The following is a 15581-nucleotide window of genomic DNA, read 5'->3' on the forward strand; positions in this document are numbered from 1 at the left end:
AGAGCCCAGCTCAGCTAACACAGTGATTTATCCATGGTAGCACCACAGTTGTTGCTGACATACTGGAAGGAGGACAGTTGCATGGAGAAAAGCCAACATGTTTTACCTTTTAATATTCGCATTGCAATGTAAAGTATTGACTTCTAATAGCCTAGGAGAACTAACAGGGTCATTTGCTACAAATAATAATTCCTAATGTGACTGTAGAATTGTACCTGAGGAAAAACAAATTAAATACTTTAATATATATTTATTTTATATAAATACTTTACTGTGTATATTTATAATATATATACTTAATATATAAATACTTTAAAGAAAAGTTTCTGATCCCAAACGATTTTGTCTCATTTAAGTGGACGTGGGTCCAGCGAAGTCTTTTCATAACTTTGCTATTAGATCCTCTGCAAACTCATACTCCTGATGGTATTGTTTTCAGTCTGTCACACCTCAAGGTAACAACAAACATTCTCACAACTTTACTGTACTCAACCACATCTCAGCCCCAGTCAACCCACTAAAAGCCACTCATCACCTTTGCCATCTTCAGTAAGACTTATTTACATACTTCAAATTAGGCGTGCTGAATCAGAGACGCAAATTGACCCACTAATTTAATTTGTCTCTCTGTGAAAAGATCAGAATATAGGTTAAACCCTGCTTGTATGGAAAAGAAAAATATAAAGCTTTTTGGCCCATGCAATGCTAATGTGGAGGAACATATGTTATGGGAATTATCAAAAAACACCTATTTCATTTTGCTTTTGTTGAGAACTTTCAATTTATGCTTCAGAGAGCTTACATAATTAGACAGAATAAAAACTGCTTAGTCCATTGCTTCTTACTATTAAGCCATTATTTTAGTCCCCAAAGGTAGTTGTTATGAATGCAATTAACTGGATGACATGAATTATTCAAATACTGGCATGTGGTGACTGTCATCTCAAGAAGAGGCCCATAATCAATCTCTTGTCTTTTAGAGGTTTATAGCCCTGCAAAATTTCATCTTATTTACAAGATATTGATTAAATGAGTATTAACTATCTAAAATTTAAGGTCGGCTAAGAAACACCAAGGTCGTTTATCGCTAGTATTAGTTTCTTCATATAATTTTAACTTATGAATACTCTTCTTGTCTTTGGCATGCTAATGTCTCCTGGAAAGAATTTCCCAAGAATGTCTATAATACTTCTTAAAGAATCAGTCCAAGAATATGTAAATAAGAATGTCTGAAAATATCTGTATGTATTTCCCCTTGTAAAATAGCTTTGATCAATAGGATTTAGAAGACAGGATGTCAGACTCAGGTCACAGAAACAAACAGATACTTTTCTTTTAATGCTACATGAAACCCCCTTCTTCAGGGAAAAGAAGTGAATTCATGAGGTACAATATTAAAATCACAATGAAAATGGTTGTGCAATAATTTTAAATATCAGAGGTACTTTCTCTAACATACTTTCCATCTACTTTTATGGCACTTTGGCAGATGTGTTCTGCTAACAACTCTGGTGACAAATAACACCTTCTCTCAAAGCTAAAATGGACAACTGAAAAAACTTCCAAATCTGATTTCACTCGGCTTCATCTAGGTCCTATGGACCTTCTTAGACCAAGAAATCATAGAATTATAAAATTATTAATGTCTGAAAAGACATCCAATGTATTGATTAAATGAATAATAACTATCTGAAATCTAAGTTTAGCTAAGAAACACCAAGGTCGTTTACTGCTATAATTAGTTTCTTCATATACTTTGAACTTGTGAATGCTCTTCCTGTCTCTGGAATGCTAATGTCTTCTGGAAAGAATTTCCTCAAAATATCTAGAAGACTTCTAAAAGAGTCAGTTCCTCTTAAAGAATCTTAAAGAATAGGGCCCCTCTGAACCTCCTTTTCCTCAGACTGAACCCCTCCATGTCCCTCAGGTAAGTAAGCAGATGGTAAGTAAGGAGGAAATGTGCCAGAAAATGACAAGTCTGTTGCACAGATGAAGAAATTATCTGCTTTAGTTTTGAAAGATGGGGGCTAAAGTAAAAACTGAAATAGCAGGGAACATGCAGGAGTTCAGAGTTCCCTGTCCATGTAAGATCCCTACTGTGAGACAGCATTGCGCATTCCCAGCTTATCTCAACACAGTGGGAAACTACTTAGTTCCTCAACCAGAATAAACTCAGCAAGTGATGATAGTGCTCCCAAATGGTGCACAACCTGTATTAAAATACACAACTTTACTCCCTTTTTTCCATGGTCAAAGTCATCCTAATGAATGTTTACCTATTTAAAATTGTCTTTTCCAATGAGCCTGGCCACCACAGCAGCCTATTATCCTTGCCCATGCCACCCTTTTGCTTTTCCCATATATCTGCAAGTGTGTTTTCTAGTCACTGTTGGGTTTTTTGGTTGTCAGTTTATAGAGGATGTTGAAGTTGCAGATGTAATTAGTACTTCTGACTGAGATGGGAATGCTACACATAATTAGGACTGTTAAGACTGTGCCCACAACACGACAAAATTTGTGGGAGAAAGACAAGTGGCAAAGCAGGAGTGTATGAAAACAATCCTTCCCACATATATTGCCATCTTTGAGAATAATCTGTTAGTTGCTATGAGACTGGTTGTGCAGGGAGAAAGGCCAAAGTTTGAGATGGACACAAGAGAAGTGACGAGTTAGATCAGTAAGTACACAGGGGACAGATGGTTTTGTGATGGATTAAAAGATTATGCCACTCGAACAATTTCTCCATCCTCAGATGTTACAGAACACAAAAGGTTGGCTCAAATGATGAATGTCTCCTGAATCTTGTGAAAGTACTTGGCTGAGTATTTGTTGAATAATGACAAACATACTCATAAAATATTCTTCATTGTCTTTTGAAATTAAGAATCAAAGGACAAAAGAAATTAATTTCTCTATCTATTGTCTATAACTAAAAGTTATAACTAAAAGTTCCATGAGACTTCCCTTATTTCTCTATGCATTTTTCCTCAAAAGTCTTTCTACAGAAATTGTCAGGGAAAAGATTAGATTGAAAACATGAAACATTTCTTGGTTTTGTGATAGACAATTTTTGAAAAGTCTCTTTGAAAGACTCAAGGCTTGAACAATGTCTTTTTAACTTAACCACTCATGGAAGAAGAATGTTCTAAGAGTGCAAGACTAAAATATACTCCTATTTTTCAGTCTGTAGAACTGATGATTGACTGAAATTAAGTGGTCTTTGAGATGACAAACACATGCTGCCATTTCCAGGGGAGGCCAAGAGCATGAGTTTACTTTAGCAGAGAAGGACCTGGGGGTCCTGGTGGGCAACCAACTGTCCCTGCCCAGCCACATGTCCTTATGGCTAAGAAGGCCAGTGGGATGTTGGGGTGCATTGGGAAGAGAATTTCCAGCAGATCAGGGATGACTCTGCTGAAGCAGGGAGGTGGTCCCTTCCAGCCTGATCCATTCTGGGATTCTGTATATAGATGTCTTGTACCACACCAAAAAAAAAAATTCGAATATACTGTCATATGATTTAACTTTTTCTTGAACTTTTGTTTCCTGAACAATAAGCTATAATGAGGTAGCTTGAAACAGCATTTTTCTAGAAGTCAAGTCTAGTAGGAAAGTAACTAAGTGTGAGGACCCTTTGCTCAGCCAGTTTTGAAAGGGAGTGTTTAGAAGATGACCTGTTTGACTATCATCTATCAACATGGTATCATCTTTCAGATTTAGATCCTGTCCCCAAAACAGGGGGACTCTGATCCTCATACAGCACCACCACATACGTGCTGGGGCATCCATTTTTACTGATGCAAGAAACCAGGTGGAGACACATTTGTTCATTTCAGTGTGTTACCACTTTCTGGTTTGGTTGTTTTTAATATCAGGATGGCAAATGTGGGGAAAAAAAGTATTTAGCTGAAATGGATGGTGTCACAGATGCAGGAAATAATGTGTTTAAAGGTCCTGTTGCTTCAGCCCTTCATCCACATTACAGGGAGTAATTAAGGAGAGCTGGCACACGGGCTGACAGAGCACGTGATGGATGTGTTCACAACAGCATCAAATCTCACTTGCAATGGGGATGCTGACTCTGAACTGACTGATTTTGTGTACCTGAAACTTCAATCAAAAGTTGTTTGAATATGTCTGTGCATGGGTATTTGTGTGTGCGAGGAATGAAACTGGGAGATATGATATGAAATAGATATCAAGATATAGGACTCCAGGGAGTTTATGGATGATTACACTAAGAAATAGGTTCCCCGTCCTTTTTGTTTTCTCTCCTTTGAGTACATAAATTATATTTTTGGCCTGTAAGCTAAGTGTGCAGATGCTGAGAGCAGGCATTGGTATTGAGTTCAGTGAAGTCACTGAATCTATGGCAGGCTTTGGTTAGCTGACCACCTCTTCTAACTCCTGCAGTTCAAAGATGGGATAGAGTGATAGTTTTCATCCTAGGCCTTCCTGGAGACCAGCTTGTAACCAGGAAGGAACAAGGGTAGTGACCAAGGAAGTATTTCATGCTATTCCTTTACATAACCCGGGGAATAAATAAGGAGTAGATAAGAGAGCTCGCTCTCTTCTCTTCTGGCAAGGTTAGAGAACGGTAGATCTCTACATGGTCTTGCTTATCTGAAGTTGAGGCCCGTATCACCTGCTGTTGTTTGCCATGCATAAGGGGAGAGTGCTGGGCTGCGGTCTGGCTGTCCTGCTTTCTCAAGAGAAGTGATGAGATTTTGCCAGTTCTTTAGTCTGCTGGTTACTGGGTTTTTAGATTGTGCATACCTGTTTTGTTTCTGTCCCTTTTCATCCTTTTTTTGTCCTTTTTTTCCCTTCTCCGTTCCCCTCTTCCCTTTCAGGAAGCTATTTGGGGTTTCTGGGGTTATAGGTACATAGTATTCTCACTGTATATATCTATTTTATATGTAATATATATATATTGCTATAGCTTGGCTGTTTGATTTTTTTTTTCCCCTCTCTGGGAAGCAGGCTCTGTTGTTGAGTTTTGGAGACTTGGTGGCAAGCCAGCTCTAAACTTGCACAGATAGTTTTGAGAGAAGTCAACCGCACTTGCATTATTAGTTTCTGTTCTCTACTGTCAAGGGCTTTCAGGACTTACTGACACTCTTCAATATCCTCCAAGGAAATTCTTCAATGATATTAAGTCAAATATTGGAGTATTGACAAAAAACTTTTAACAGTTTTTTCAGCATCTAACTTAGCAGGTGAAGTCTTCCTATGTGGTGGGCATCACCATACACAATGACTCTGACATTGTGTGTCATAAGGTTCACTGGCCATGTTATACCAAGATGAGAGCTATATTAAGTAATATTAAACATTTAAGCTGTGACAACAGGTATTTTTGGAAGCTGATACAACAGTACTTGTGAACACAGAAATGAACTTTGACAAAATGAATGGTTTAACAGATGGCAGTTTGCTTAGAGCTCTCATCAACAGATGTCTGAATGAATGTTTTGCAAGACCTCTGTGTATTTTTGGTTTTATCATTTCATTAGCAAATGGCTATCACCTGGTGTATACTTGCTCTTTGGAAGCTCTTGATGAGGAAGCTGTTAATCTTTTTTTCCTTGCCTTTTTTTTTAGATTAAAAAAACACCCAGTACTTTATGGCTTCCTGCTTGAGGGTAACAATGATGGAACTTAGAAAGTTTCTATTACAAGTACTTTTTTTTTTGTGTTACACTAGTTATGATTAGGTTGGTGATATTCATAGTCACAGATCTAATTATACCATGGGACTGCAAGCCCCAAAAATTGTGAGGCTGAGCACCAGAAGTGGAATTGAAACCAAAAGTGGTGTGGAGACAGTTGTGTAAAAACCAAAATAAGACAGAATAAAAATATAAATCTACCTACCAGAAATAATATTACAGTATATTTAGGCTTTTTTAAAAAAAGTGTTGACAGTAATCACGTCAAAAAAACAAAACCAAAAAAGAAACCAACTAAACAGAAAAACAACAAAACCACAAACAATAACAACAAAACACTAAATAAAGTAATTCTAAATTAGGCAGAAGTTTTGGAAATATTTTGCCCTGAAGCTGCTGGAGTAGATTCCTTTCCATCCCAGATCACCTGTTTTTATTAACAATCTCTGCAGGAAGATTATTTACTTATAGTTTCAAGAAACACGGTGAAAAAGTTTTATTAAAACTGTGAAAAATTATTGAAAAAAGTAAAAAATATTATTTACAACAAGTGCAATGAGCAGGTAAAAGTAAATGAACCCAATGTGTTTTATTTTGGAATGGAATGCAAATATATTGAAATTACCAATTAGAAGTTAGACACCTTTTTGATCAAACTATTGTATCTCAGAATATAAAGTTTCATCTGAAACTCAGCACATAGTTTTAGAAAAGCCATTTAGAAAAGGCAAAGAATTAGAATGCTCTTTTCATATATTCTAAATAAGACTTCTAGTTTTTCCCTTTTGAAATTACATTTGACTTTTAAAAACTGACCCTGGAAAAGAACAAAAATGTGAAATAGACCTGGAAAGGGATGAATTCTTGGAGGAGAAAAAAATCCCAAACTCAATTATTTTGGATATTCTTTTATTCAATAAAAACTAGAGGAAAAAAGCTAACTACTCAACCTGAACTAACTTTACTTCCCCTTTTTTATTCTGCAACCAAACCAAGCAGTCCAGCTGTTTTGTAAATGAGTCCTTCTACTTATCAAAATAATAAAATAAATGTTTGAATATTTTATTTAAAAACCCATTCGTAATCACACTGATGTCTCTAGAGAAAGAGTTTATGCTATTTTAATGAAAGATAACAAAATAGATTTCTTATTATTCTATTTAATAACTAACATTTGTATCCAACAGTCTCCCACAAGAGTTCAGGTGTTCAATCACATCTCTTACACAATGGCAGGGTACACTGTAGTAAGTGCATTTTCTTAATATTCTCTAAATGTAGGGTGTGCTCAAATCTGCGGTGGCTGTGGGTTAACACCTTGTAAAAACAATTTCCATGTCCAAAAGACCACAAAATACTTAAAAAGAAGAGGTGGTAGCCTCTTAAAAAAAACCAAAACAAACAAAAAATCCCACCCTATAGGCAGGGATCCTCTTCACGATTCATGATTTTGGATATGATACAGACATAACAGAATCAACAATCCTGACCATGGAGCTATCTATTCTGATTCATACTGCCTTAAATAAAAAAAATATTAATATAAAAATAAAGATGTGTGCAAGGAATAAGTAGGGATGAAGTGAAATCAGGATAAAACAAACCAACATATTTTAAAGCCACAAATGCAAAAGGGTAAAAGAGAAAAGAGAAGATGCTGTTTTTAAAAAAAGAGTTGACAAAAACGACTCATTACTGGACAAGGTAAAGTGATCATTTTGGTTATATTTCAGGACAAAGTAATGAAAAATAATGAAGCCAGACAAGGCCTAGAAAGCAGGTAGAGAGTTAAAATCAGAATATAGGTATAAACAAGAGCACAAAGAATTTGCCAACGCTTAGCTAGGATGTACTGTCAGAACTTAGAGATTAGGTGGTACCGTACACTGGAAGAATGCACACACACCTAACTTAAGTAAGATAAGGGGCGAAATGGGGGCTTGGGTCCAAGAATCTTGCAAAATTCACCATGGAGTCTGCGAAAACCAAGAAAGTTGAAAAGTTCATGAAGATGATGGAGGCTGGGCCAGGGGCTCATAAGGATGAAGAACAGGAATGACCCTCCTAGATTCTCCCCAGATTGAAGACCACACCACAGACTCCGCCTAGACTCCGCCTATTATGAATATTATAACTAGATGTTGCAATTATATGAATATGTATGTAAATATGTTACAATCACTCATAAAAATTGTAAAAAATCCTGTAATTTCACCGGGAAGGTGAAGCGGTTTTTCCAGGACAACCTCACCGTTCCCAGGGCACTCCGGAGGCCCGTGAAATAAACATACCTCGTTACTTAAGGCTACAAACTTTGTCTCTAAGCAGTTTTTCTGTTCGTGCCTTTTTGGGGGCAAAATATTGGCATCAATAAAAGCATGGGATTTTAATACCACTAAGAAAGTGGTAAGCAGTACACAAGTGCTGTTTTATTCCAGCCAAATTGTGAGGAGAAACAGAGGCCAGCAGAACTTTAAAAAGCAGGTATGACTGACTTTTATTTTCTTTCGAAAACATGGACATTGACCCTTTAAATCACAAGCCAATTACAAACATTGTACTGCCATTACTAATTACATACTGAGAGTGTAAATTTAAAATGACAATTTCAATTTTCAGTTCATTGGGAGAATGCAGGAAAATGAAATTGAATACTAATTCATGCATATCAGACACCTGAAAGATTAGAGCAAAAAAGCTATGCACTCATTACAAGTGAGTTATAAGCAAAGCACTCAAACCTTTTATTTGCCAGGCTGCATATAAATAAAGAAATTAAATGATAAAGAAAATTGATAATGATGGATCAAGGCAAAAATAGCTACAGACCTGCACATAATCATACTTTGCCTGACTTTGCCAATTATACACAGTTTCCCCTAGAATTTATCTAGCATTGGAAACTACAAGAACAGGTTATTGCTTCAGGTTCACTAAGCTAAATGTTCATTTGCATTTCCAAAAAGAGACTTTCTGATTTTGTAACTTTTCCCACTTTATCTCTGCCAAACATTCACACCATTTTTCATGCTTTCCTCTGGACCAGCTTCTTTGTCACTGGGAGCAGCACGGAGAAGACTCCATGTGCAGGCTGCTCACAGTAGGGTCTGGGGAGGAGCTGGTGACAGCATAAAGTAAAAACTCAAGTAGGTACTTGTCAGAGGTTTTTTCTCCCACCAGACCAGAAGGAAGGTAGCTGGTAATTTAGCCCAAATCAAGAGCGGGTTGACTGTTTTGCAACCCTCCACAAACGTTGATGAAGTGTCTCCCTGGCTACCACAGAACCTGTGCAAAAACAAGTTGTAGGATTTCTGCTTCTCCTCTTCCCTCAACAGAAACTGTTCATCCACATAAGGGTCAGGCACTTTTTACCTCTTAGAGCTCATTTTATGCTTGAAGAACAGTTCTCTGATGTAAAGAATTACTATGCAGTGCATAAAGTGTGAGTGTGTGGAGCTCTGTTCCCTTGCCAAATCAAAACAGGGTTCCTGCAGAACACTAAAAAGCACTTTTTTCCCTACAAGTATAATTCCCCTAAAAATTCCATATTTTATGGTCCCAGGTGTTTTAAAGAGAAAAGTCTTCAGAAATGGAAAGAGAAAGAAATCCTGTTAAGATTTAAAGCTCTCTTCTGAAATTACAGAGTACTTTTAATTTTGCTGTGAACTAAAAAAAAAAAAAAAAAAAAAAAAAAAAAAAGAAAAAATATTTGGTAGGTTTTGTGGAAATTATAGACCAAGTTTATTATGCAAGAAAAGTGAGAAGAAAAGGAAGGAACTGCTTGTTGCTTAGAATACATTAATCATATCACTTAACGCTTCTAGAAAATCCTTACACACTATAGTTGTCAAAATTACAGAATAACCTGTATGGGATAGGAATTACTTAGATTTGATCCATTGACTCCAAAAAAAAAAGAACAAATTGTTCAGATCTGATGCCACGGGCTGAGATTTATAGACACATTTTCTCCATCAGCCCAATGTCCCTCCCAGGTAAGAGGAAAGGGAAGATTTTCCTGGGAGCAAAGCCCAAGGCAGACCCAAGTTTGGTTTGGGTACACACCTGCACAGGGGTCTGGGAGCTGCCTCCACTGTGGGTTGCGGCTTTGACAAGTGTAAACATCAGTAGAAGCGTGAGACCATCAGACATGCCCATCCAGTTCATCTCCCAGAAAAAGATGTGTCTAGGCGTTCAGTGCTAAATGATTTTGAATTTTTTTCCCCAGCTCATTTAATAAAGCCCATTCTCTAAAGAAGCCCAAAAGCTACTGTAATGCTGACATTTTCATTATCCATTAAAGTCACATTAGCTTTCTGCTCCTGCAGAAATAATTCTGTCTGAGTCCCTTAGCCTTATTTTTTCCAGTTCTTTCTCAATGTATAAATTTTAGACTTCCTAACCCCTCTGGTCTTTACGGATGAAAACTGACTTAAGATACATTGAAGGGCCTTTGTGTTTTCACTCTGCAATAAATAACAAATAGTAACACTGGCTTCGTTTTCCAGAACTGACAAAATTCAGCACTCTCATTACCCCAGTTCCAGAAAACTTCATCAAACAGCACTTTGTGTCTGCTCTCCAAACAAGAAAAATGAACAGGTAATCCCTTGTGCTTTTTCCCCAGAGCCGCTCAGGAAAAATCATGAGTGGTAGTCAGGACAAAAACTTGAATGTGACAAATATTATGACATGCTCACAAAGGTAACTTGGAGTAGAGTGTGTCTGACACACCTGAGGGACATTATGGACAGTTCAACTTAGTGCTGACAGACAAGATGCTCAAATACCATGTTTAGCTAAATCCTATGTTCACTGGAAGGGAAGCATCCTCTTCACGTATTGACTATTCCAATTAATGCAAAAGGTTTTCCCTTAAGTATCTAACTTACTAACCTTTATTAACCAACAGCTGAAATTGCCAAAGCTTAGGCCAACTCATATATCATGAAAACCTCATAAAAGCAAAGGGCTACAGCAATCACTAGATAATTATTATCTTCATTAAAATACTGCCACAGGACTTCATATTCACTGCTTCCACTGAAATCATTTGTTGGGCACAGAGAAATCCAGTTCACAATGAGGGCACTGCCATTTGAATCGTTCCAGCAATAACACCCTTGAGTGGGAATGAGAAAACCTGTATTTTCGGCCCCATGGATGTGGCTGAACTAACAGCTGTTCCAGCCTTAATTAAAACACTTCTTGTTACTTCCATTACGATGCAGATGATACTTAACCTGTTTGCCCAGAGCAGCTCAGCAGAGAGGACCAGCTTTTCCTGCAGGCTCTGGTACAGCCAAAACCACATTAAAGCTCTCTAGAAAGATGCCCACAGAAGACTGCACATGTCAAAACATCTCCACTGTGAGATATTGCTGTGATGTGCTTCTAAGGACCCAACTACGAAATGTAACATCTGTGGAAAGTAGCTTCTTTGAAAGCAGCCTTTATAAACCTGCTTTCCACAGTTTAGACCCACAAAGGAACACATGCACATTTTTAAATAAAAAGATTTGTGCTTTTGTAAAATCAAGATTATCACTGTTTTGCAACTAAATAGTCCCTTTTAGCCTAGGCCATGTTTCTGACAGTGAATAAGAATCTAGCTGTTCATTAACCACTTGTCTTCATCAGTTTCTTAAGTGACACTGGCAATTGAGTCAAGGAGATTTTTTTCCCCCTCAGCTCCATCTGTTACCTGAATCCATGGCCATCTGTCATTCTCTGCAGCAGTCCAGGCATTCACAAGACCCTTCTTATTAAGCCGTGCATAGTATGGGTACCATTTCTGGAGGCCAAAAAGAGCTCGATGGGTGGATGATGCAGTGATTTGTTGGTTTGACACAATCCCTCCTTCTATCCCTAGTGGGCCAGAGCATCCTGCAAATGCAAAAGGAAAAAAGAAGTGAATGCAACTCAAATGATCAACTCTTTTGAGCCCCACGTGGCTGTAATTGCAATATCATAGAAACAGATCCAAAAAGTCATGCCAAACACAGCTTAGAAGGAATTTAAAATACTCAACTAATCTTGTTTTTGTAGAAATTAAAAAAAAAAGTAAAAAAATACTTCTGGTAATTAATTAACTGTTCTCCTTGTAAAATTAATGTAATGGATTAAGCTTTTAGTTTGCTCTATCTGAAGAGTTGAGAGTTTGAGTTTCGTGGACACAATTAAAAAAACCAATCCTCAGATTCAAATATTGAAATGATTGCTAAAAGCAAATTTAAAATTCTGCAATTACTGCCAAGTTCCATATTGCTGCTCTTATCCCAGAGGTTAGCATTTAGCCAACATACCACAAATTGTTATTGCTGGGTTTTTTTAGAAATAGGAAACTAGACACATTATTGTTCAGTTACACCAAAAATATTCAACGGTCTTATACATTTAATCAGCAACCACTAAGTGTCCCAGTGTTCATCATTAATTTATTCACCAGAAATACTTGTAGACATAAGATTTCAGAAAATCAAGATAATTCTGCTAACATTGTTTTCTGAAGCCACTCCATTTGAGTACAGGAAGAAAAACACTCAGTTATTGTGAACAATCCAAACTGAGAAAATGTTGAAAATTCATTGTATACAAATTTATTGTCAGTCTATCTACTGTTCAACACCCCCAACCAGTTCCAAGTAAATGAGATTTTTCTTTACTCAATTCCAATGCAGAATCTAAAGAGAAGGTAAATTCAGGAATTATTCTGGCAGCCAATATTTGTCTGTTGTCCAAAAGATCTTCTGCTTTGTAGGTCAATTGCACTTTGTCAATTTTTGGTACCACATGACAGATGTTTACCCACATTTCGGATCTTCTCAGGAACCTTGCAGTGTTTCACCTCAAGTAGTACCCAAGAATGAACTCTGAAATGCCCACGTGGGCAGAAAGTCACAAATAATTTAATTCCTCATTAATTTAAAGGCACAGAGAAGAAAAAGTGACTGTTGCAATTTGCTCCTCTTGCCAGGGAGATAGTGCAGGGAGCCACTGGTAGCACAGTCCCCAGGTACTGTGTGTCACTGGTGATGGAGAAAAATATAAACTAAACTGAAGTTTTAAGCTGATTGTGGAGGAAGTGCCATGAACAAGCACTTACTGGCGCTTTGAAAAAAGGTAAACCAAACCTCCCATAAGAGTGGGGTTCAGGGTGTGATCCTTCAACGCAAAGCCTGGATAAAACTTCCAGGATATCCCTAAATGAAATCCTGGCCCCACTGAAATTAACGACTGACTTGCACCACACTATGATTTCACACATATTTTTAACATTCCATGAAGCTGGGTTAGAATCTACTCTTCTTTATCAGCCAACAATAAAGGCTTTGCATCCAGCACTTGACTAATAACGGTGCTCAGAACATGACAACACACAGCTCCCTCCCATTGCTGTGCCAGGCGTGCAGTAGTGCCACAAGAAAACAAATCCTTTGTCACCAGCACAGGCAGGCTCAATATAGAATGTATTCAAAAAGCCCATATATGTTGGAAAAGTGTCATTCTTCATTGTATTTTCATCACACTGTTACTTAAGAACTGAAAGACCTATTCCAAGTCTTAGCTCTGCCTCTGAAATATTTCCATTGAAGCAGAATAAAATTCTTTGGTATATGAACTGCTATATCTGCTCGCAAGTCAGAGGTAAACAACTTTAGATTTTTAAGGAAAGTGCATATCTTCAAAAGTTTCCTATATTTACTTATTAAAATACCTTTGCTATTCCATAATGGAAAAGAAATGCACACGGATGTGTCTATGTGTATGTGCAGCTCACAACGCACACAGGATACATGTATGAAATTAACAACCCTTAACAGCTGCAGTCATAGATTGATAATTATTAAAAAATAGAGATGTGAGAAAGCAGGAGAGGTCTCCAAGGGGACATTAAAAAGGAGACATGTTGAAGGTGTTAGGTGTGTTAGGTGTTAGGTGTGTTAGTTAGTACATCTCTTGTTTGAGATGTATTAAAAGTTTTTTGAAATGTGTGAAATCCTTACAAGAGAAAGTTGAATTTTCCTTTCCAAATTGAAGGCAGTTTAATTACCAAGTACAGCACTTAACTCTTACTTTGACCTTATATGCTCAGAAGTGTTTATCTTCCTTATCATTAAGAGGATTATTCCTGAAATTCAAAGCAAATCTCTACCTTTAGGGAATAGGCACTTTATTGTACAAGCTCCTTATTTTCATTGCAGCTCCAGTCATGGTTTGTCATGTTTGTGACTTTTTCAATGTGAGTTAAACACAAAATTTATCACTCTTAAAAGTTACAACCACCACGTTAGAGATATTTTGGTGTTCAGTTCAGGCATTACAACATGTGATGTGTAGGAAGTACGAGACTGGATAATAATTTCTAAACAATATTATAATTGTAAGTACATTTCTTAAATCAGAACTTTTTGGTATTTTTTAAATTTATTCAACAGCCAGGACTTCAGTAGAAGTTTTATTAGGATACTGTGAGTAAGCTCTACCACTGTTATACCTGCCCCTTTACTCACCCTTTAGGTCTTTATTTGAATCAGACAGTATTCAACAAGAAAACCTTTCAATTTACTTTATTTTATCAGTTAAAATGAAATATTGAACACATTTTTGGATAGTCAAATACCACAGCAAATGGACTTCTCTTAGCCATATGCTCATTAATTTCTTCCAAATACTGCACTAGATTAGCAAGTCATTCTTTCTTCTTATAAAAACTCTTATGGGGCTACTACTCTTTAAATTCACAAGAAATTCACCTTTCCTGAAAACTCTCAGATGAATGACTTATCTCTGGTCCCATCAAATGTTTTATCTATAAAGGACTGGTTACAGACCAGTTTCTGCATAAGATATTAAATTTCAGACACAAACAATACTTTTCTTCAAGTTAAGGTATCAATTATTTCTTTAAGTGTTTAAGAGCTGTGATATGCCATTGACCACTAACAATGAAGAAAACAAGCAACGACAGCTTTTTCAGATCGTTTCTTTTTTAAGGAAAACTGAGATGCATATTTTAAGCAAGTACAGCTGGATTATATTTTATTGTTATATCCCTGCTTCTAATAAATCCATAGTTCATTTAACAAAAATCATGACAGCTTGACAAATAATAGTATCACTACAGTGTGCAATTTAGACTGGTCAACATTAGTTACTAAATAAAAAAGCCCATTTTTATTAGTTAATGCTGACACATTGGGGTATGACAATACACTTGATGCAAGAAAGATTAAAAAAAATAAATTAAAAAGCAATAAAAAGCTGCCTGACAGGTTCATTATACAGATTCACAAGGAAGATTTTGTCATCTGGAACTTTTGTTTAAGTGTCATTAAAAAGCAAGATACTAACTCATGTAATACTGGTTTTAATCCTACAGTGACAGTTACTCTTATGCACTAAATAAAATCCCTTTAAGGCTTCTCCTGTTCTTATCAAACACAATTTACTTTATATCCTATATCCATAAAACCTCACTGTCCATGGAGGTAACAGAATGCAAAGATACCAACAACTAAGTGAATGTGAGTGGATCCAGGGAATGATGGGAAAAGCTAATAACATGGGAAAAGTTAATAACATAGGAAAAGTGAATCTTTCCAGTTCTCCTAAGATTCCCCACCAACTCACATGAAGACAGCAATGGTTATAAACCTGCCTTGAAGGATTCTTATACAATCTCAAATTTAATTAGGTCTAGAAACATCATGTACCATTTGGCGCTACAAAAACAATTGATTTTTAGTCCAGATTTCACTTGTAGGCTGAGAGTATGGGAATCAAACAGCTCCCCAGAAAGAGGATGAGTTCTATGCTTCCACTCTGGTCTCTGACAACAATAAATCCCTCCAGTTAAACAATAATATTGGTGTAAAAGGAAGCAGAAGATGACAGTCAGCTTACAGTTTT

General features: G+C 36.8%; 1 protein-coding gene across 3 annotated transcripts in view; it reads right to left on the bottom strand.

Moving 5' to 3' along the window:
• EDIL3 (EGF like repeats and discoidin domains 3) overlaps nt 1–15581 on the bottom strand; it is a 231956-nt gene that overhangs the window by 61535 nt on the left and 154840 nt on the right. For all 3 annotated transcript variants that reach the window (XM_027712542.2, XM_027712543.2, XM_027712541.2), the window contains one exon: nt 11374–11555. In XM_027712542.2, the coding sequence (XP_027568343.1) occupies nt 11374–11555 (182 nt within the window). The remainder of the gene's footprint in view (nt 1–11373; nt 11556–15581) is intronic.

This window comes from Pipra filicauda, unplaced genomic scaffold (assembly GCF_003945595.2).
Source record: "Pipra filicauda isolate LSUMZ 115617 unplaced genomic scaffold, ASM394559v2 scaffold168_size1973030_pilon, whole genome shotgun sequence".
NCBI lineage: Eukaryota > Metazoa > Chordata > Aves > Passeriformes > Pipridae > Pipra > Pipra filicauda.